At 37.5% G+C, this 21517-nt stretch overlaps 1 protein-coding gene across 1 annotated transcript; it reads right to left on the bottom strand.

Moving 5' to 3' along the window:
• Window positions 1–2905: 2905 nt before the first annotated feature.
• SHH (sonic hedgehog signaling molecule) lies at window positions 2906–15788 on the bottom strand. The gene is made up of 3 exons (XM_073677693.1): window positions 15113–15788; window positions 8751–9012; window positions 2906–4648 (listed from the first exon to the last, which is right to left on the bottom strand). Exons 1-3 carry the CDS (start codon window positions 15413–15415, stop codon window positions 3954–3956), a joined length of 1260 nt encoding a protein of 419 aa, XP_073533794.1. The 5' UTR covers window positions 15416–15788; the 3' UTR covers window positions 2906–3953.
• Between the last annotated feature and the right edge of the window lie 5729 nt (window positions 15789–21517).

The raw sequence follows: 21517 nt of genomic DNA, 5'->3' as shown, positions 1-21517 counted from the left end.
TAGCACTGCAGCCTTGCAGCACTGGGGTCCTGGGTTCAAATACCACCACAGTCAACATCTGCAAGGAGTTTGTATGTTCTCCCCATGTTTGTGTGGGTTTCCTCCGGATTCTCCAGTTTCCTCCCACACTCCAAAGACATACTGATCGGGAAACTAGATTGTGAGCCCCAATGGGGACAGTGATGATGACGTCTGTAAAAGGCTGTTGGATATGATGGTGCCATATGACCATGCATAATAATAATAGGCTAACGTCTATTTTTTTTTCTACATGGCTGTGTCTGGTATTGCACCTCAACCCCTTTTACATTTAAACGGGTGGTCCACTCCTCGGACAACCCCTTCTCAATCACTGTGTTCCCCCCAAGTAAAATAATAACACTTATACTCCAATCTCGGCGCCAATCAGTGGCCACTTCACTCTTCTCTTCTTCGGAGAAATCTGATATCCAAAGGAAGTCAGAGAGCAGCCGCAGCTCTCACTACCAGGATTAGTATGAAGGAGGGAAGAGTGAAGTGGCCGCTGATTGGCCGCAGGGCTCCCATGACATAACAATGCCATGAGAGCCCTAAGACTCCATTGGAATAGCGCCCGCATCGGAAGTGAGTATAGGTGTTATTATTTTACTTGGGGGAACACAGTGATTGAGATGGGGTTGTCCAAGTAGTGGACAATACCTTTAATTAAATATGGCTAAGTTGCAATATCTTACACAACCTATGGAAAATAGGGGCGCTATTTTTGGAAGAAAGCAGTCCAGTTTTTCTAATCTTATAGAATTACATTTTTACTTAGCTATTCCATAAACTCATAAATTACATTAACTATTCAATGTATTTCTATGGACGGCCTGCCACTTATTGCTGTAGTCTTACTACATAATATAGTAAGTTTTAGGGGCATAGTGATATGACTGATGGATCCTTAAGCAGATCCATTTCAAAATCATTATGAAAATCTGCTTCAAACACTCTTTGACAAAGCATTTTGAAGGAGATCCAATTCAAAATCCAGAAAAAATGTAAGCCCAGCCTTAGGCTGCAAATTTTTGGAGTACAACATCTAATAAAGCAACTGATGTGGAGAAATGTATAGAAATATTATGCATTAGGGAGTATATTCAACTTCATGGGATATCCAGATTGCACAAAAAATATATCAATATCGCCATTAATCAACAAGTATAAGCACACAGATGCAATACTAATACCATAGTATTTATGTCTGCAATAGTCACCAATTACATGCAATTTGTTCCTCAATATGGTCCTTAGGTCCTCATATTGTACAATCTACACAATATTGTGACATGGGACATAGTTCACATGCACAATATTGCATCCCACATTCACATAATATGAGACGCAATATTGCGTAAAATAATTATGTACTTGTCAAAATAGCTAGTTCATGCAAGTGCAAGATCTTGCCACAAGCAATAAGTTGTTATTGAGTCCCAGTTTAAAAAATTGTGGTGACAAAAATTGTAAAACAGTTGATATTATTATTGCATTTCAGTTTGCCATCTCTGTACCCATAAGCATCATTGGACTTGCACATATTTTTAAGGCATACCTCTGGACTTCATGAACCTGACAGTTAAACAAACCCGCAAAGCTTATTTATAGGGTATATTGAAACTAGTCCTTTGGGCACTTAAAGGAGTTGCCCGCCTTTGGTGACTTTTTTTTATTTAAATGCATATAACTTTGGCTTAAAAAAATAACAGTTTTGCAGTTGGGTTACCTAAAAAATGTTGCACTGTTTGCCCTCTAGAGCCTCTGTGTTGCACTATTGCTGACTGCAGAATGAGTTAACTGAGAATCCATCAGTCAGCCCATTATGAGGATCTGACAGAGAGTTTGTAACTCTTTTAGCTCTCTTTTTCCGAACTCCTCTCAGCTGACATATAACCACAAACCATATTAAAGTTGAATATGCAGGAAAACAAAGAGCCTACAGAAACCAAAAGGTGCAAAATGTGTAATGCAACCCAATTGCAAAAATATTTACATGCATTTAAGCAAAAGAAAAAAAAAAGTCTCCAAAGGTGGGACTTTGTGGATGAAAGAGTGGATTTTACACAAACCAGTATGCTGGGACCTGCAGTGCCAAAACACCTCCAGAACTTCCCTCATCTCACTTCCTGTGTTAAAATATTGCACCTCACATATAATATGGATGTCAGCTTATGTATCAATCTGCATAAATAGGATGTTTTATCTGTTGCTTTGCAGATATGTCAACTATAATCTTATACATCTAGATAATAATGACATAATTAAGCAGGCTACAACAGTAAAAACTTGGAATATTAATTAAACGTAAAGGAATAAATGATAACTTTGTCGTATGGTTTAATTAGGCTTACCAACCACACTACAGGCTATTCTTAATGATCTAGCTAATCAATCTCTATAAGGGCTCGTTAAATATATATAAATTGGATGAGTGCTATCTGAATTTTTTTATCGGCTAGCGCACTGACCCATGTTATTCAATGAGGCACTGCAGATGGCCTATTTTTTTCACACACAGAATCTACTATGATTTGACTCTGAAATCTGATGAGACTCACCAATTCAAGTCTATGGGTTTGAAAAAAAAAATCAGACTGCACTCTGATGACATTTGAGTGCGGTCCGATTCTCACAGACTGACATATTGGAGAATATGGAGAAACTTTCTTTTTTTCTTAGAAAAACAGTCCTGTGCTCCTGCTCTAATTTGCGGTTAGTGTCGAAATTGATCCTGTTGCAGCTAAGAAAAGAATAAGCAATAAACAAATAAAATAAAAAACAGAAATGATAAAAAAAAGCATTATATGAAATGTATAGCAAACACCCCATCCTATCTAGTAAATGAATAGAATGTGGACATGTCAGTAGGAAATACCAAGCAAGATGTGCATAACACACTTTATTTCTATAAAACTATTAAAGCCGTTACAAAGTATTCCAAAAAATACATTTTAGTAAATTTACAGCGGTTATTCAATTTATTAATGCAAATCATCAACAGTCTTCATCCACTGGAGGTCCTAATTCATGTGCACTTTTTATCTTCTTCAAAAATATCATTACTTTCTAATAAACTCTTTGAGGTTAAAATGACAAGATTCCTACTGTTTAGAAGGAAAAAAAAAAACATAAAATGAGCCAACATTGGAATTTTGTGTAACAGTCTTGTAAGTTCTATGAACGTGAGCAGATGCAAGTTGATACAAAAGAATGAAAAAAAAAACAACAAAAAAACAAAAACATAACAAATAAACAAACATAGATAATAAGCCATAACGTTACGTTGTGAAACTATTTAAATTAAAATAATATATTCTCGTATTGTACACTATTTCAAATAACGAAATGTAATTCAGTCAGTATTGATCTCTGAAAACAAAAAAAAAATCTAATTTACATTTCTGCGTAGAAAAATATAATTTACTAGCCCCCCATTTGAGACAAGTCTTACAATTATTTAACACTTTAGTGACAGCCAGACCTAGCTAGATCTTTAAGAAAACACCTACAAGAGAGGCCTGTCAGGATAAGGTAGACAAAGACAAGGGTGATGGGTGAGTGGACAGTACCAAAAAAGTTAGGACTGACTTGACATGTAGAAAAATAGAATCTGCTGTGTCAACCTGAACTCAACATAGAGAGCTTCAGTGAGTTCATTGAATGTCCACATGACAATAAATTATCAAAGAAACTAGTTAAGGCTTCTTGAATGTCCAGTTCATATTATACCTCTATTACAAGAACAAATAAATAAAATATTCAATAGAAAAAAAAACTGAAAAAACAAGACAAAAAGTACAACATGAGGCAACATAATAATACAAAAAATAATAGCAATGACAAGAGTTTTGGGGGAAAGTTTTGTTCCTTAGTGTCTACTTTGAAGTGTCCTACATTAAAAATGAATGTCTTTTTTTCAATGTCTTGATCTTTCAGCTGGACCTCCCTGACATTCCCAGTGGGTGAAGAGAGTCATTATCCAAGATCCAAGTTCCTAACTGGTAAAGGACTTGTGAGTACCAGTGAATACCTTCAACATGAAGGTGGCTGGGTGATGGTTTATAGTCTTGAGGGGAAAGGAAGGAGAAAAGTTTAAAGGCAATTCTGAGAGGGGCAAATGCCATATGTGCCCAGCTGTGTTCTTCAATGACTGCATAACAAGATGCCAACACTCCATTAATGACCACTGTGCCATGAGAGGTCACTGGGGCATAAGCTCCAATGTCTTCTTCCAGGTGGACTCGCTCTACTGTCACCTCCCTTAGGCTCATAGAGGTTTGGTTAGCTATGAACACCCGATCTCCAGGATTTATATTACTGGCAAAAACAGACTTGAAAGATCTTGTGCCATTGGATGGACTCTCTGACACGAACATGAGATGGGCAGCAGTCAGGCGGATGGTCTCCCTGGGCTGAGATGTCTCTATGACATAGAACGACTTCTTGACATTCTGTTCTCTGTCTATGAACAGGAGGAAGTCGCTGTAGACCATGTTCCCATCCTCATCAGCAGCCAACACCCGATCCCCGGGCATCAGGTCCTTCACCACTTTGGTGCCACCACCCTCTGTCCACACTGTGGCATTGCCGGGGAAGCAACCACCCGACTTGGCAGCTACTGAATTCTCTGCAATAAAGAAGTAAAAAATAAGTAAGCTGAAAATCACACATAGCCAAAATTACAAGGGAATTTACATTTTGACAACTTTTATCTAAAGCCTTTATACATTTTTCATGGAAATATTCCCTGTACAGGACTGTAATAGCGGATCAGCATTGCTGGCTCCATATGCCTCTTATCAGACAGAGAATAATGACTAAAATCGTGATAAGATTGGAAAAGTATCGTCACCGACAAGACAAATCGCACAAGACCTGACCACCTCCCGATATGAGAACATGCGACACTAACATCTGTTCTATGAAAAGCTGAAAAACACTGAAAGTCTATCAAACACCTGTAACTATCTAATTACCATATATCTATCATCTATTCACTCTATCAATCATTTATTCTGTGTATCATTTATTCTATCTATCTATCTGTCTATTATCTATCTATCTATCTATCTATCTATCTATCATCTATCAATCATCTATCTACCTTGTATTCTATCAATTTATCATCTATTCATTCTATCAATCATTTATTCTATCATATATCTATCATCTATTCTACCAATCTAGCTATTCTATCTATTATCACATCTATCAATCATGTATTCTATCAATATTGCTATCCTATATATCTATATGTCTATCTATCTATCTATCTATCTATCTATCTATCTATCTATCTATCTATCAATCATTTATTCAATCAATCAATCTATCCTATAAATCTATCTGTCTGTCTATGGATCTATCTATTTCTTTCTGTTTCATATATATATATACACCATGGGTACAGTTTTCCCACTTTAGGGGTAAAAGTAGAAATTTATGACCATATAGGACAGATGGTCGGTGCACAATATTCTTCAGCCATAAGACATATTCCTCTTAATGGGTAATCTCTCTGCTTTGTATAGATATGGTCAGATCGAGATATGATTGCTATTAGGAGTAAATATATGTGTGTGTGTATATATATATATATATATATATATATATATATATATATATATATATATATATAATATATATATAGTTGCACTTATCTGCACCATACCCATGCAGTATGCCACTGTGCCACTGTCTGCCTATCTAAATAATCCATCAATCAATTTTCTGACTGAGCTAATTCTTGTTACATTCCGAGATTTAACTTCCCGAATCCTTGTTACCCATCATTAAACTGCTCAATAAACACTTAAACTGCTACTTTGTGACCTCATCACTAATGATTCTCTCACGAAAGAACAAGAGGGGTGAGAATGAGTTTTTATTTATCTCCTAACGACTTTATCACTTCTAGTTAACAAATTAAACAAAGTTACGAAAAACAAGAAGTCCAGGGAAATTGCTTGTCGCAATCACTTTGTGCATTCGTTGTAGTGTCTGGTGGGCTACTGTGCAGTCCCATGGAACAAGCCCCAAGCAGAGAACAGCTTTGTTTGTATATTTTGGGGGTAGTTGAATAGATCTGACCCTATACAGCCACACTACAAATACATCAGTGAATTGGCTGAGGTGTGAAGATTTGAAGGCTTTGAGTAGCTCTTGTTTGGGTTCCCTAATTAAAATCCAATTGTCATTCTGATTCCTTATAACAAAATGGGAGCACTCTTGGAAGAGTGGATGCTTCATTTTCTTCCCAGCTTCTCCCCCTATTTACTCAGGTGCAGGGACACTGTGTGCCAATTCACACACATACACTCCAAAATCCAAGAGGGACTGTTTGCACAGTACAGACACTTTCCAAGACACTCTGAACTGGTATTTGAATTTTAAATGTAATGGTTTTCTCTAAATACCCTCCAGAGATCAATCTTCCTCCCCACCCTGTGTCATGGTGATAATAATTCTCATCTCAGGGACCCATTGTCCAGGATCATACTTTCAGTAAACAAGATATCTTAAATAGAGATAAACTATGGGCGATAATCTCCTCATCAAATTCTCCTGCATGAAACAGAGTTCGGACAATGGCTGCCAAGATTTAGCAGTAAGCATCTCCTGAATTCACTATAGCACAGTCACACGACCTTATGTGGCACCTCAATACATCACAGTCAGGGTACAATGTAATCAAATGGGGAAGACTTGTGTGCACAGGCACCAGAATATTATAGCATGTCTGCTGGGAACTCAATGTCATCCTCCAAATGCAAAGTCTGCCAATAGTTTTAATTCAGTGGTGGGCATGGGATCCAACCTCAGAAAACTACAACATCCACCATGGCTTACTGCAAGCTGTAGCTTTTACAACAGCTAAGACTGAAAGACACAAGTTGTAGCCCAGTATAGATATATGACAACCATAAACGTATTTCAGATATTTAGATATTTCATTTGGTCATTCAATAGTTGATAAGTAAATCTATCTATCTATAAATCAGATAAAGGAACAGCACAACAGTTAAATAAAAAGGGTAGGAGGCCTCCCAAACAAAGATTAAATTGTTATAATATATGAAAAAATAAGAGATGCAGCACTCCAAAAATTGCAAAAGAAAAGTGGCCTTTAATCAGCCCATGTGGTAACGTTTCGGTTCATAGAACCTTTTTTACAGGTTCTGTGAACCACATGGGCTGATTAAAGTCCACTTTTCTTTTGCAAATTTTCGAACGTTGCCTTTTTAATTTTTTCATGTCTATCTAATATCTATTAATCATCTATTATCTATCTATCTGTCTATATCTCATCATATCAATCATCTATCTATCTGTCTTCTATATTTCCATCTATTAGTAAACACATTTTTTTTTACTTATATAAAGGCACAATATTTTGGTCTTTAGTCTTAATTTCTACTTTTTTTGCGGCATAGGACACATGGTTAGTGCACAATATAGTGCACAATATTGGACAGCTACAAGACCCGGTCCTCTTACTGGGCAAGCTCTCTGCTCTATGTAAATATGGTGATGAAATCAAGGTATGATTGTAAGTAAAAAAAAGTGTGAGTGTGTGTGTGTGTGTGTGTGTGTGTGTGTGTGTGTGTGTGTGTGTGTTGAAGCAGGCAGGTGCTAACTACAGCAGCAGTGCCATAGCCGACAATTGGGAGCTTTCCAGATAGGTCAATTTGATTTATGAACCTTAATGTTTTAGAGCTTTGTAACTACATAATCACATAAGCACTATAAAAACTATAATATATAGTACATATCATAAAAAAATACATGTAGCAAAGTGGACACAACCTGAAGGATAATCATTAGTAACTATTGCTACTGCGCAGTATATAGTCAAGGTAACAGATCTTTTACTCCAAGGAATTGCCAGAGAAAGCAACAGGTTGTCTACCTCTGCATTAACTTTAGAGCCAGCTTGCAAATTTAGTAAGCAGGTACCAAGCCTAATGCATTTGTAAAAGTTGAGGAAGTTTTTAAATTTATTAGTTTCTGTTTGTCTCAGAAACCACAGAACTTCTGAGAACTAATTTTGTTGATGGAACACAACAGAGCCGGTGAAATTTTAATTAACTTCTATATCAGTGCTAAATATCCATACTAAGGGAATAGTCTAAATTAAAAACATATTTCCTTTATAGGCTATTGGGGACTTGTAAAGGCCCTGTTGTGTATCATGAAAAAACCTCAACGTTTGATCGTTTACTACCGTTCACATTGCTAAGAACAACAACAATCTCTGGAAGCCATAAAAAATAATGCAATGGATAAATAATACTGGAAGTAGATACTACAAATCGTAAAATTATCATCAGACTACGATATTATTCTTATTATGAGTCACTCATAGTGCATTGAACTTTAATAACATGCAGGAACAGGAAATATAGGAGACTGTAAATCTATCTTTATATTCTGTATTTACTAAATGTAGCAGTGAGCCAGAAACAAACAATATACACTGAAATTGATACTTTTTAAATAGCTTTGTAAAAGCAAAGAAAACCTCTTTTGGGATTAAAAAGTATATTATAAGATGTAAAAAAAAAATCTCCCCTAACTTCTTCTAATTCCATTCTGATGGTGTTAAGGTGATTCATAGTTTCTGGAGCAGCAGTAGAAAAGTGTATTTTTTATAAGTTCTGGAAATGTGCCAGCAAATATATTGGTAGTTACAGTTCTTCAATAAGATATATTGCCTTGAAGGATCTTACCTGCTTTCACCGAGCAATGAATATGAGCTTTGGATTCATAGTAGACCCAGTCAAATCCAGCCTCTACTGCCAGTCTTGCCAACATGCCATATTTACTACGTTCCCTATCAGAGGTGGTGATGTCCACTGCCCGACCCTCATAATGTAATGACTCTTCTGAATGGTGTCCATCTTCATCCCATCCCTCTGTGACCCGAAGTTTCACCCCTGGCCACTGGTTCATCACTGAGATAGCCAAGGCATTGAGTCTGTCTTTACATCTCTAGAAGGCAATAGCATACAGAAAAGTAGTAGAATGGTGTTATTTGTGACAAACAAAAACTCCAAACTATGGCAAGAACCTGCAGGACAGGTTTGTGATATGGAGGTTACTCATTTATGATAAGAAAGCTTTTCTAATACAGATGGGCTCAATTACAGCTTTCTTGAGTTCAAATACATTTATTGCCCTGTCCACTTGCCAGTACTTTACTGCTTGATTCTGTTAAGTAAACTTTCGAGCATGTTATAGCAGAATGAATAGGTATTTAACTTAAGAATAGGCGGCCAAATTCCTACAGACCATTAACACTTCCCTTTAAATATTAAACTTTCTTGTTACCTGCTATGTCTTATAGCAGTGTTCCCCAACTCCAGTCCTCAAGAGCCACCAACAGTGCAGGTTTTCAGGATTCCCTTAGTGTTGCCCAGCTGATAACTCCATCACCTGTGCAATTCTAGGGAATTCCTGAAAACTTGATCTGTTGGTGGCTGTGGAGGACTGGAGTTGAGGAACACGGTCTTACAGCATTATCTGTTACATTGTATAAGTGATGTCCCTCAAGCATCACACAAGAATATAAGGTTCCCCTTGAGTTTGTTTCCAGATAAAAAAACGAATTTATCATGTCACAATGTCATCTAATGGCAGATACATCAACTACAAATGGATAACTTTAGATCATGTCTTGAGGCAGGATCTGCTCTTCTAGGTCTATGATACAGTCATTCTCCTTTTTACCAACACCTTCCTCTTGGATGTTCCTGAAAGTCATTGTACTATTAGAATCTGACCAGCAAAAAAAAAGCCAAATAACCTACAGACATGGGAATGTTAAGGGAACCGAGGAAAGTGTTTTGGAATCTAAAGACGTCACTCAATCACCATGCCACCTTACACTAATGCAGTGATGGACTTTAACCCTATGAAACTTGTTCCAGAAGACAAATGCTGTCAGGTCTCTAAATGGGAAACCAGGATTTATACACCGGAAAGTCTGTGGATCCTTTTCACATTAATTCCTTGTTGAAAAGTTTCTCAATGCCCTGACGCACCATTATCTACTGGACAAGACCTCACCTTGCAGATCACTCACTAGGGTTCTTAGTGCAGGAGGTATTTCTAGCTTGTAAAGTGCCTCAGACACACTCAGTTTCAAACATCTATAGAGATCACTACTTAAAAAACTCCATTTCTTCTTCCAGTGAAGAAAACATGCTGGGAATTGTAAACCAGATAGGGCAGGGACTCAGGAGATAACAATGTTAAAATAACAGGTGACTTGTACTTTAAGACAAGGAGTGAACAAACATTATTTATCTTGAATGTCACTATTCTCCTTCAGTTGTATGACATCAATACATGGCTTTCCCTATTACTCTCAATCTCCTTTCTTCAGGTCATAGAAATCTTTTTTTAAAGGATTTATGCCAAAAGAAAAAGCAATATAAATGACCTGGGCAGAAATGACAAGGGCTGTACTTCAAACAAAACCTGAATGATTTACAAATGTAGAGGATAGTCAGTGATTATTCATGTTCATAAGAATCATTCAGGTAAAGGAAGTTGAGTTTACAAAAGTTGTAACAGCAAAGTGTAATGTATTTACCACCTTCTTGCATCATGTTCTTAATACATGAAGACTTTGATCCTAATTTCTAATGTAAATCTCCAACTCAGAAACCACAACTTCTGATGAAAGCCTTTGCATGGACCTTATTGTCCACTGAGAAGTGCAATTGAAGACTATGAATTGATCTAACTTCAACTTTACATGTACAGCATGAAGACAAAAAAGCGAAATGCACATTTTTACATTGTCTATGATGAAAAGTAGAGCGGAAACTTGGGCACCATGAACTGAACAATGAAAACATATCTAATTTTCCATGTAGACCTACATATTAGACAAACTAAGTTGAGATGGGACTACTTGCAACTGACCCTAACTTCCAGTGTAGACCTTCCCTTCTCCTACTAAGAAATGTAAACCTAAAACTTGGGGTTGAGTGTGGGATTCTTATATACTCTATTTTTTACATACTCATTGCCTACTTATGTTTAGAAGTTTCTTTCACACCTTGCCATTAAACTTGCACATAATCCCAGTTTGGAACTGTTCTCAATTACTATGTACACAGTATTATACTACAATACATAAGTAATACTAATCATCACTTTTGGGGGAAGAAAAGAATTACAGATTATGTGTTTTCATGGTTTAATACAGGCTAATATAAGACTTTTTGCCAAGTTTGCAGATTGTAGTGAAATTGTATTTCATGCTTGGGTTAGATACACTGCAAGTTTTTCATTAATTGCCATAATATTTCTTCATTACACACTGACCAGGATTTGAGATGCTCCTCAAATAGACCTTCTTAAATGGGTTAGGCAGACCCTAGTCCTTTTGTACCAGCTACAGTTGTATTGTCAAAGTCAAGACCGTGAAGATTAGACTATTCATGAATTCACTGAGTCGTGTGCCACAAATCAACCCCAATTCTGCTCAGCAAAAGTGAAGCTCAGCAGGGCAGCCAGACCTAAGGCTTTGTGTTGTACAACAAGATCTCCCTGCCAGCTCCTAATCTCTTCTCAAATGGAAACACTTAGCAGTTACCTGTTAGGGTAAACAACCTGGTGGGTTTCCAGAACACCAGGCTGATCTCTACACATTCCTCATAGGCCCTATGCTCCTAGGTGTCTGCTTAACACCTGGATGTCACTTCATTCATAGAAATGCATTGTTCTCACCCAAGCAGAAGCTTAATATGCAGAAGACTAGATAGATCACATCACATAGTGCTACAGTAATCTGTATACAGCTTCCTCCTCTCATCCCTCACTTGTGTGCACTTCTGTGCCCAGTCTGTCATTTTGCCTTGTCTCTCCCACTTCAGTTAATATTAACTAGTAACTAAAGCATTAAACAAACATTTTGAAAGTTTAACAGAGTCATTGAGTGAAAATCTTTACATACTAGATAGACTGGTGAGGCGGGTCCGAGCACCTGCCAAGAATGTACCTGAACAAGACATTATTGGCCTCTTTACATGGGCTTAAACCTTGGTGAGGAAGCAGAAGCCTGCAGATACAGGTGCCACAGCCTGCAGGGTGAGAGGCTGCCCTCATATTGTCCCATATGTGGCACCATCCCTGCCTAGATGGGCACTGGGAAGGAAGAAATGACTTCTGCTAGCTGATTTTTCTTAAGGAAAGTTGACAGGAGGTCAGGAGTTCATATACTGCAAGCTAATGCGGAGAAAGTGGCACAGGGGCTAAAGAGTGGAGAAATGGGCACCCACCTTAGAGAAAGGACAGCAGCATGCACAGCCACATCTGTGTGCCAACTCTGAGATAGCTACTATACTTCTGCCTACACTCAAAGTCTCTGCATCTATCTATCTATCTATCTATCTATCTATCCATCACTTATCTAAAAATCTCTCTTTATCTTTTAATCTCTATTTTTATCTGTAAATGTATCAATGTATCTATCTATCATCTATCTATCCATCCATCCATCTCTAATCTATAAATCTATCTCTTTATCGTTCTATCTCTTATCTGTAAATATATGTATATATCTATCATCTATCTATTTATCCATCCATCCATCCATCCATCCATCCATCTCTTATCTATAAAACTATCTATCTATCTAAAATAGAAACTGGAGGCAGTATACCATATAGTGTAAAAAGTGATTTTTTTTAATTGGCCCAATGTGGCAAAGGTTCACACTCTAGAACCAAAACATGGCCACAATGGTTCAATAAAAACAAACAAACACTTTTTTACACTATATGGTGTGCTGTTCTATTCTTTTTCTAAATATCTATCTATCTATCTCATATCTATCTATCTATCTATCTATCTATCTATCTATCTATCTATCTATCTATATATCTATCTAATGCTTTTCTCCCTGTCATTGGGCATTAGGTCTGCCTTCCCCTGGGTTCCAAACATTGTCCATTTTCGTGCAGTAGAGTCACACAAACTGAAACACAAGCCGTTGCGATCGATACAAGTGATGAGTAAGTGGAGCTGAAGATGTGTCGGTCTGGATGTGCGGGCTCAGTGCTGACACCAGGCTCCCTGTATAGTGTAATACAATAGAAAGGAGCTGACATGTCTGCACACAGATCATTTTCTGCATCCACACACATATATTTATATATAAGATGAATTTACAATTATCAACAGATGTGAGACATACATAGCTAAGAAAGCTTGTTGCTGCTTAGCCTTGTGGCAGGACTGGGGTTAAGAAGGGTGACCCCCAAGCCCGGCTGTCTGATCTGTGCTCATTCAATTGATCTGGCAGTCAGTTCCTTAAGGGACAAGGAAATTTAAGGTGGCAGCTCAGAGATTCCTAGGGGAGCATGTCACTGGGAAGAACAGGAGAAATCCTAGAGAGGCAGGATACAAACCTGTCTGTCTATCTATCTATCTATCTATCTATCTATCTATCTATCTGTCTATCCCATATCTATCTATCTATCTATCTATCTATCTATCTATCTATCTATCTATCTATCTATCTGTCTATCCCATATCTATCTATCTATCTATCTATCTATCTATCTATCTATCTATCTATCTATCTATCCCATATCTATCTATCTATCTATCTATCTATCTATCTATCTATCTAATCTGTGTCATAACGTACACACGTGTGTATGTTAACATTCAACTCTATATATTTAGAAATATATATATACACATGTGTATACAGCACACAAAAATCCACACACACAACATATACATATATAAACATATTCAAATACAATATACACAGATGCATATATATATATATATATATATATATATATATATATATATATATATATATATATATATACACAACATACACATATATAAACACAGGCATATACACACACATATATACAATATACTCATATGCATACACACATTTATACAACATACACATATACAACATGCACATATATAACAACATACATACAACATGCACATATATAGAGATGCATATACACACATATATATATACAACATACAAATATGTAAACACATGCATATACCCACATATATAACATACACATATGCATACACACATGTATAAACACATAACATACATGTATTTACATGCATATAGACATACACACATATATACAACATGCACACCCACATATATACACATATATATACACAACATACACATATATGAACACATGCATATGTACACACACACACACACACATATATATTACACAGATTAAACACATGCATATATATATATATATATATATATATATATATATTACACACATATAAACACATGCATATAGACACACACATAGTTGTCTGACCTCTGTATACCCCCTACTGCCATGCAAGAAAAGTCCCGGTGCGGATAGAGTTAAATCTCCAACTACTCCTTTCTGGGAACCTATTAATTTACAATATCTCATTCTAGAAGGGATGATGTCATGTAGCCAAGTGACAAGGGGAAGGTATTAGAGGATGGCACCGGGCATCCTTAAATACATATCAATATATTCACGCTCCGATGAGCAATGCTGAATATAATGCTATAGTCAGATTTAAAGGAGCGGGCGGTCGATTAAGATTGTCCTGGCTATTGTGCAGGGATAACTAGGCACTAAATACTAAAGTCCCCTTATTGAAGGAGGCCAGTGTCTGCCAATATGTAAGTCAGGAAAGAATGAGAGCTTAATACAATCGAGCCTATTACAGCTGGAGTTCAATGCTGGATACAATGTGTCAGATTAGCGCAGAGAGGCTGGAAGGTGCTGGGTGTCCAATGTGGAACAGGTTGAATGATTGATATCGAATGAAACAATGTAGACTGGAAAAGACAAAGTCCATCCACTGAGCAGATATCACTATGTATTTAAGATATGGATACAAGGTATCAGGTCATTACTCTGAGCAAGAAAACAGTTATTGTGGGGTAATATCTGGTACTGGAGAAACAGGTTGTATTCAGTGACATCCAATTGAGCAATTTACACCTAGAAACAACAGGGAGCATTGAATAGGGACAAATGACCAGGAGGGTGGTAGGAATTAATATACGATGTGATGTATGTACCTGGGTCATGAGCCTGTCTGCTGCCGTGTTCTCCTCGTCTTTAAAAATGATGTCAGAGTTATAATTTGGGGTGAGCTCTTTAAACCTTTCCGAGTTCCTAGTAATCTTTCCTTCATATCTTCCACTGGCCCCCAGGGTCTTCTCTACCACATTGGGGATAAACTGCTTATAGGCTAATGGGGTCAGCTTTTTAGGGTGTCTTCTCTTGCCAATCCCCCTGCCTGGTCCACATGCTGAGGTAGGAGGAAGCAGCAGGGCGCTAATGAAGACCCCAAGCAGCAGAGCTCTCAGCAGCAGGAGCATCGCGCCGGAGAATCCAGCGACAGTGACAGCAGTGATGGTGTAAGATCAGACAGATCGCCTGGCACGTCCTCCCGTGATAGGATCCAGCGCTCTCCTCCTGGACAGGTGCTCAGAGAAGAATGAGCTGCACATGGGATCTCACTGAGTGCAGGGGCTGCTGCAGATAAAGGGCCAAAAGTTTCCAGAAAAAAAAAAAAGGAAAAAAAAAAAAAAAAAAAAAAAGGTCTGACAGTAAGTGCAGGAGCAATGAGGACTCAGGAGCTGTGAGAGCAGGGAGGCTACAGCCTCTATATTATAGCGAGTGGGGCCCCCAGCTGATTGGCTGCCACCGGAGCTTCTTCTCTTTCTAATAGAAGCCAGAAGAGATGAGGATCTTGTGCTCCGAGTATAGGAGGCGAGAGTGGGCGTGGGCTGCCCGAGGTGTGCTCTGCCAGGAGGCTGCATACATCCAGTGCCTATACATATGCATCTATGTCTATATATATATATATATATATATCCTGTGCCTATACATATGCATCACATGTCTATATATATATGTATCCTGTGCCTATACATATGCATCATATGTCTATATATATGTATCCTGTGCCTATACATATGCATCATATGTCTATATATATGTATCTTGTGCCTATACATATGCATCATATGTCTATATATATGTATCCTGTGCCTATACATATGCATCATATGTCTATATATATGTATCCTGTGCCTATACATATGCATCATATGTCTATATATATGTATCCTGTGCCTATACATATGCATCATATGTCTATATATATGTATCCTGTGCCTATACATATGGATCATATGTCTATATATATGTAGCCTGTGCCTATACATATGCATCATATGTCTATATATATGTAGCCTGTGCCTATACATATGCATCATATGTCTATATATATGTATCCTGTGCCTATACATATGCATCATATGTCTATATATATATATGTATCCTGTGCCTATACATATGCATCATATGTCTATATATATGTATCCTGTGCCTATACATATGCATCATATGTCTATATATATGTCTCATGTGAATATACATATGGATCATATGTCTATATATATGTATCCTGTGCCTATACATATGCATCATATGTCTATATATATGTATCCTGTGCCTATACATATGCATCATATGTCTAGATATATGTATCCTGTGCCTATACATATGCATCATATGTCTATATATATGTATCCTGTGCCTATACATATGCATCATATGTCTATATATATGTATCCTGTGCCTATACATATGCATCATATGTCTATATATATGTATCCTGTGCCTATACATATGCATCATATGTCTATATATATATATGTATCCTGTGCCTATACATATGCATCATATGTCTATATATATGTATCCTGTGCCTATACATATGCATCATATGTCTATATATATGTATCCTGTGCCTATACATATGGATCATATGTCTATATATATGTAGCCTGTGCCTATACATATGCATCATATGTCTATATATATGTAGCCTGTGCCTATACATATGCATCATATGTCTATATATATGTATCCTGTGCCTATACATATGCATCATATGTCTATATATATGTATCCTGTGCCTATACATATGCATCATATGTCTATATATATGTCTCATGTGAATATACATATGGATCATATGTCTATATATATGTATCCTGTGCCTATACATATGCATCATATGTCTATATATATGTATCCTGTGCCTATACATATGCATCATATGTCTAGATATATGTATCCTGTGCCTATACATATGCATCATATGTCTATATATATGTATCCTGTGCCTATACATATGCATCATATGTCTATATATATGTATCCTGTGCCTATACATATGCATCATATGTCTATATATATGTATCCTGTGCCTATACATTTGCATCATATGTCTATATATATGTATCCTGTGCCTATACATTTGCATCATATGTCTATATATATGTATCCTGTGCCTATACATATGCATCATATGTCTATATATATGTATCCTGTGCCTATACATATGGATCATATGTCTATATATATATGTATGTATCCTGTGCCTATACATATGCATCTATGTCTATATATATGTATCCTGTGCCCATACATATGCATCATATGTCTATATATATGTCTCATGTGCCTATACATATGGATCATATGTCTATATATATATGTATCCTGTGCCTATACATATGGATCATATGTCTATATATATATATGTATCCTGTGCCTATACATATGCATCATATGTCTATATATATGTATCCTGTGCCTATACATATGGATCATATGTCTATATATATATGTATCCTGTGCCTATACATATGGATCATATGTGTATATATATATATATATATATATATATATATATATATATATACTATACCTATAGATGTGGATCATAGGCATCCTGTGCATATATATATGAATCATATGTCTATATATATGTATCCTGTGCCTATACATATGCATCATATGTCTATATATATGTATCCTGTGCCTATAGATGTGGATCATATGTCTATATATATATGTCTCATGTGCCTATACATATGGATCATATGTCTACATATATATGTATCCTGTGCCTATAGATATGGATCATATGTCTACATATATATGTATCATGTGCCTATACATATGGATCATATGTATCCTGTGCATATATATATATATATATGTGTATCATAATATGTATCAAGAGAATGCCAAGAGTGTGCAAAGCAGTCATCAAAGCAAAAGGTGGCTACTTTGAAGAACCTAGAATATAAGACATATTTTCAGCTGTTTCACACTTTTTTGTTAAGTATATAATTCCACATGTGTTAATTCATAGTTTTGATGCCTTCAGTGTGAATGTACAATTTTCATAGTCATGAAAATACAGAAAAATCTTTAAATGAGAAGGTGTGTCCAAACTTTTGGTCTGTACTGTATATATATATATAGAGAGAGAGAGAGATCATATGTGTATATATAGATATGGATCATATGTATCCTGTGCCTATAGATATGAATGATATTGTCTGTGTGCATCTATGTATCTATGTATCTATGTATCTATCTATCTATCTATCTATCTATCTATCGATCTATCGATCTATCGATCTATCTATCTGTCATCTGTCTGTCTATCTATCTATCTATTGTGACCTGTCTATTTATGTATGTAGTATATGTGTGCATTATATGCGTGTGTATGTATTCCTGACATGTCCTGGATATGTCTATTAGTTGCTTCTAAAGAAGTTGTACTGAAAGGTAGGTGCTGTTATATAATGTGTAATGCCCACCTACATCTAGAAAATATCCCCCACATTTCTATTATCCATTGATCACACTTAGTTATCATTCTGCACTCTTCTGTTATTCTGTCTCTTCCTTTGTAAAGTGGGTCGTCCTAGGTCCCCTATTGGAAGTCTTTAAAGTTTAAGCCTGGACCTTGTTTAACGCATCCACTGACACAAGCGGCACAGCCTGATCCTGACGAGAGACCGGGGAAGAGGACACTGGAGCAGCAATGAATGTTTTATCTTATTGGTCCAGGTGAAGTCCTGACCTCTGATAACCCATCACCAGCCACACATTGGAGGAAGACTTCCGCCTCCGCTCATTGCACTGGTAAAACAGGAGAATGTGCAATCATGAGATTGCATAGAAATCTTTACTGTATGTCATCCACAGAAAGGAGGAGTGTATTATGCTTCATTTTTTTACTTCACTTTAGAAGAAAATATAATATATATTAAACAATTGGATTTTGTATCAAATTTTAATATTCGGCACCACTTGTAATAAGCAGAAGGTAAAGATTAATGTCACAGAGCATATTCTTGGCTGTTGTGGAGCAACACGTCCAATCATGGCAGAGGTGGACCACATGTCTCGTAGAACCATTAGGCTAACCATGACTTAGGTGGAACTTAGAGGGGTCGTGACTGCAGACTTGTGAATCCTCAAATCGCGTGCACTACGCACTGTGAGGATTCTCTGGTGTCATCGTCGGGAGTGTCAGACACTTGCCCGCAGGTATTTGATATGCATACGCCCAGCCACAATCCAACTAGACTGTTTCCAGCCTCACTCAATACACTTGCATTGAGCGAAGCCACCCCCATCTAGTAGAATTGTGGCCTGTGTTATTCATATCGTATGACCGCTGTTCCCGGCGCTGAAACTGGACAATTCTCACAGTGTGCGGTGTGCGCAATGTGAGAATCCACAAGTCTGAGGTCACATAGAGTGACTGCAGACTTAGAGTTTTAGACTGGACAACCCCTTTAAGAGATCCTATAATCAGGTCAAAAGTAGCTAGTATTTGCTCCTATTTAATTCCTGTTTCTTCTGAGTACTTCCGGGCCTTTTTTTAAGTGCTATCTTTATGGTCTTTGCCAAGGAAGGGCAAACAAACAACAGAATACCCAGGGGAGCAGCGGGAATACAATGAACACAAAATCTTGCCACTTTTAACCTGGTGGAGGGTCGTCTTTAAGTCTTGTGAAATTGCTTCTCTAAGCCTGATTGACGTTAAACAACCTGTCTTGTAGAATTTGTAGTCTATTCATGACTTATTAAAAGGGAAGTTGTCACCAGGTTTTTTCCTTCTTTTTTGAGAGCAGCATGATGTAGGGGCAGAGACCCTGATTCCAGTGATGTATCACTTGCTGGGCTGCTTGCTGCAGTTTTGATAAAATCATTGTTTTCTCTGCTGCAGATCTACTAGTTCTCAGAATGCTGAGATCTGTGTAACCCCACCCATACCTTGACAGTTTTCTGTGTACAGTGTGCATAGGCAGAAAACTGCCAGTCAGTGGTGGGGGCGAGGTTATACAGAGCTCATGAATATGGATGACTACATGGTAGCAGGTTTACTAGTCCTCTAGTGATAATCTCCTGCTGATAAAACTGTGATTTTATCAAAAGTATATCAAGCAGCCCAATAAGTGACACATCACTGGAATCAGGGTCTCTGTTTCTACATTATGCTGCTCTCAGATTAGGTGAAAAAAACCTGATGAAAGATTCCCTTTAAGACTTAGAAACTACAAGTCTAAACAGAGCTAAGGTGCAGCTACAGGTGTTGTGGCCAAATTATGGCGAAACTACATGACTTTAAGAACTACAGGTATAAGCATGATATATGTGGATCCTGGTTGTGGTGGAACTACTAGTCTAAGTATGACAGGGGTGCAAGTGCAAGTCTTGTGGAACTAGTTGACTGGTCATGGCTAAGGTGGAATTACATGTCTTGTAGAACTAGTAGTCTAAGCATGACTTAAATCTACTGTAACTACAAGTGTTGTGAAACTAGAAGTTTAAGCTAAGCATGGCCGGGGGGACATACTAGTCTTAGGGCGCTACTGGTCAGTCTGTTGTAATTCTGATCATGCCCACTAGGGTACTACAAGTCTATTCATGGCTATCAGAAGCTACAAGCATGATGTCACTGCCTTGACACAGATTTCTTTTCAATCATTGCGTGATCTCTTGTCTTCTTCTCTCTGGAATATGTGGAAGTTACCAGGCAGCTTCTTGTCTGCTATCGGCTGTTTGTTCAAACAGATAAAAGCAAAATAAAACCTGGGAGGAGGGGGAGTCCGGGCGTTTGATGTGGTCTGCAGTGCTGATGTAACAGATGATTGAATTGTGCCAAAGTATAAAACCTGCCTGCAATGTTGTGGGATAGTTCTTAACTCCCAGCTGCCTGCTCTGAACACTCCTTGTATGTGGCGTGGATCAATACACCAGGAAGCTCAGGACGCTCTGGGTCACAGCAGCTCCAGGGACCTTGTGGATGAAGGTGTACATTGCAAACGACTTATTTACCTACGTTCTGCAAAGCCGGAATACGGATAAGTCTCTAATAAGGGGTGCCCCCAAAGTCTGGCATCTTGTAAAGTATTAAAACTCAGATAAATGGACCAAACATGGATGGTTAATGGGGAAAAGTACTCACTACTAGGGATGAGCGAGCATGCACAGATAAGGAGTTATCCAAGCATGCTTGGGTTCGGATAGAGGAGCCGGCAGGCTCGAGTCAAATGCTCTGGTACCCGCGGCAGATAAACTACAGCTACACATGC

The sequence above is a fragment of the Phyllobates terribilis genome, unplaced genomic scaffold (assembly GCF_046119375.1).
Source record: "Phyllobates terribilis strain yellow unplaced genomic scaffold, ASM4611937v1 Scaffold_4__5_contigs__length_816908805, whole genome shotgun sequence".
NCBI classification, from domain to species: Eukaryota; Metazoa; Chordata; class Amphibia; order Anura; family Dendrobatidae; genus Phyllobates; species Phyllobates terribilis.
This window is presented reverse-complemented; position numbering and strand designations above follow the sequence as displayed.